We start from the raw sequence: 3,343 nt of genomic DNA, 5'->3' as shown, positions 1-3,343 counted from the left end.
TGTTCAAAGAAAGGTCGTATTTTCTCTCATCGTTCCAATGTAGATTGTCCTACTACTCGATCCGTAGATTTGTTTCCGGAAATTCTATTGTTTTTGTATATGCTTTTTGCGGTGGCTCTAACTAGCTAACTGCCATCTCTCATTATCTCTATTATTTATATTTATTACAATAGCCTCATATACATTAACTGCTGCATCTTATCTCTCGAAATGATAAAAACATGTATTACTAGGACAGTCATTGAGTCAGACAACAACTTCCAATAGTAGCTAGATTTGCTAGCCTGTTAACACAGACAGAAGGGTTTTAGTTTCCAGTATATTTGCTGCAGACGTTAGCTTCCTATCATTTTTTTTTACTCGATCGCAGGACTGATTCGCCTGTACAACAGTAACTAAACGTTACGAATTCGTAACTGTATCGAGTTACACATAGAGTTTGCTATGATGTCCGAAGCCATCATAACCTTCCAGTCTCAGCTCTCCGGAGTCATGGAGACGGTATTCAAGGCTGCTATGTACGAGATCACAAGGCTGGTGGACGATAGCTTCATGAAGGAGGTGTCCCGGAGCCGGGAGCAGGTCGAGTCGCTGAAGAAGCGGCTGCAGTTGTCGGAGAACAGACGCAGGGATGGGGACAGAGAGGGAGGCCGTATCGGGAAGTGTGCGGACTGTGGAAGAGCTAACGAAGACAAGGAGAGAAATGGAGCCTCACAGACAGGTATAGAGAGAGACATCTCTTTCTCTCTCTCGCATTTATATATATATATACTGCTGAAAAAAATAAAGGGAACACTTAAACAACACAATGTAACTCCAAGTCAATCACACTTCTGTGAAATCAAACTGTCCACTTAGAAGCAACACTGATTGACAATAAATTGCACATGCTGTTGTGCAAATGGAATAGAAAACAGGTGGAAATTATAGGCATTTAGCAAGACACCCCCAATAAAGGAGTGGTTCTGCAGGTGGGGACCACAGACCACTTCTCAGTTCCTATGCTTCCTGGCTGATGTTTTGGTCGCTTTTGAATGCCTGGCGGTGCTTTCACTCTAGTGGTAGCATGAGACGGAGTCTACAACCCACACAAGTGGCTCAGGTAGTGCAGCTCATCCAGGATGGCACATCAATGCGAGATGTGGCAAGAAGGTTTGCTGTGTCTGTCAGCGTAGTGTCCAGAGCATGGAGGCGCTACCAGGAGACAGGCCAGTACATCAGGAGACGTGGAGGAGGCCGTAGGGAGGGCAACAACCCAGCAGCAGGACTGCTACCTCCACCTTTGTGCAAGGAGGCGCAGGAGGAGCACTGCCAGAGCCCTGCAAAATGACCTCCAGCAGGCCACAAATGTGCATGTGTCTGCTCAAACGGTCAGAAACAGACTCCATGAGGGTGGTATGAGGGCCTGACGTCCACAGGTGGGGGTTGTGCTTAGCCAGCCCAACACCGTGCAGGACGTTGGCATTTGCCAGAGAACACCAAGATTGGCAAATTCACCACTGGCGCCCTGTGCTCTTCACAGATGAAAGCAGGTTCACACTGAGCATGTGTCAGACGTGACAGTCTGGAGACGCCGTGGAGAACGTTCTGCTGCCTGCAACATCCTCCAGCATGACCGGTTTGGCGGTGAGTCAGTCATGGTATGGGGTGGCATTTCTTTGGGGGGAGGGTCGCACAGCCCTCCATGTGCTCACCAGAGGTAGCCTGACTGCCATTAGGTACCGAGATGAGATCCTCAGACCCCTTGTGAGACCATATGCTGGTGTGGTTGGCCCTGGGTTCCTCCTAATGCAAGACAATGCTAGACCTCATGTGGCTCGAGTGTGTCAGCAGTTCCTGCAAGAGCAAGGCATTGATGCTATGGACTGGCCTGCCCGTTTCCCAGACCTGAATCAATTGAGCACATCATGTCTCGCTCCATCCACCAATGCTACGTTGCACCACAGACTGTCCAGGAGTTGGCGGATGCTTTAGTCCAGGTCTGGGTGGAGATCCCTCAGGAGACCATCCACCACCTCATCAGGAGCATGCCCAGGTGTTGTAGGGAGGTCATACATGGAGGACACACACACTTTTGACTTGTTTTAAGGACATTACATCAAAGTTGGATCAGCCTGTAGTGTGGTTTTCCACTTTAATTTTGAGTGTGACTCCAAATCCAGACCTCCATGGGTTGATAAATTTGATTTCCATTGGTAATTTTTGTGTGATTTTGTCGTCAGCACATTCAACTATGTAAAGAAAAAAAGTATTTAATAAGAATATTTAATTCATTCAGATCTAGGATGTGATATTTTAGGGTTCCCTTTATTTTTTTGAGCAGTGTATATATATTTATATTTATATACAGACCCCCCCATTGAGAACTTGTGGTCAATCCTCGAGAGGCGGGTAGACAAACGAAAACCCACATATTCTGACAAACTCAAGCATTGATTATGCAACAATGGGCTGCCATCAGTCAGGATGTGGCCCAGAAGTTAATTGACAGCATGCCAGGGGCGGATTGCGGAGGTCTTGAAAAGAAGGGTCAACACTGCAAATATTGACTCTTTTTTAAAAACTTCATGTAATTGTCAATAAAAGCTTTTGACACTTATGAAATGCTTGTAGTTATACTTCAGTATTCCATAGTAACATCTGAAAAAAATATCTAAAGACACTGAAGCAGCAAACTTCCTGGAAATTAATATTTGTGTCGTTCTCAAAACTTTTGGCCACAACTTTTCAGTGCATTCGAAAGTATTCAGACCCCTTGACTTTTTCCACATTTTGCTATGTTACAGCCTTATTCTAAAATGTATTAAATACATTTTTCCCTCAACAATCTACACACAATATCTCATATTGACAAAAACAAGTTTCTAGAAATGTTTGCAAATTTATTAAACAAACAGGAATACCTTATGTAAATAAGTATTCTGACCCTTTGCTCTGAGGTTCGAAATTGAGCTCAGGTGCATCCTGTTTCCATTGATCATCCTTGAGATGTTTCTACAACTTCATTGGACTCCAGCTGTGGTAAATTCAATTGATTGGACATGATTTGGAAAGACAGACACCTGTCTATATAAGGTATAACAGTTGACAGTGCATGTCATAGCAAAAACTAGCCCTGAGGTTGAAAGAATTGTTTATATAGCTCTGAGACAGGATTGTGTCGAGGCACAGATCTGGGGGAAGGGTACCAAAACATTTCTGCAGCATTGAAGGTCCCCAAGAACACAGTGGCCTCCATCTTAAATGGAAGAAGTTTGGAAGCACCAAGACTCTTCCAGAGCTGGCCGCCTGGCCAAACTGAGCAATCGGGAGAAGGGTCTTGGTCAGGGAAGTGACCAAGAAC

General features: G+C 44.9%; 1 protein-coding gene across 1 annotated transcript in view; it reads right to left on the bottom strand.

Moving 5' to 3' along the window:
* Nucleotides 1-476: 476 nt before the first annotated feature.
* Nucleotides 477-3,343, bottom strand: part of LOC124013244 (calcium/calmodulin-dependent protein kinase type II delta 2 chain-like) — a 50,734-nt gene continuing 47,867 nt past the window's right edge. Inside the window, exon 6 of the mRNA XM_046327504.1 lies at nt 477-603. Coding sequence (XP_046183460.1) covers nt 477-603 — 127 coding nt within the window. The remainder of the gene's footprint in view (nt 604-3,343) is intronic.

This window comes from Oncorhynchus gorbuscha, linkage group LG24 (assembly GCF_021184085.1).
Source record: "Oncorhynchus gorbuscha isolate QuinsamMale2020 ecotype Even-year linkage group LG24, OgorEven_v1.0, whole genome shotgun sequence".
Taxonomy (NCBI): Eukaryota; Metazoa; Chordata; class Actinopteri; order Salmoniformes; family Salmonidae; genus Oncorhynchus; species Oncorhynchus gorbuscha.
The sequence above is the reverse complement of the archived record's forward strand: the minus strand, read 5'-3'. Positions and strand labels throughout refer to the sequence as shown.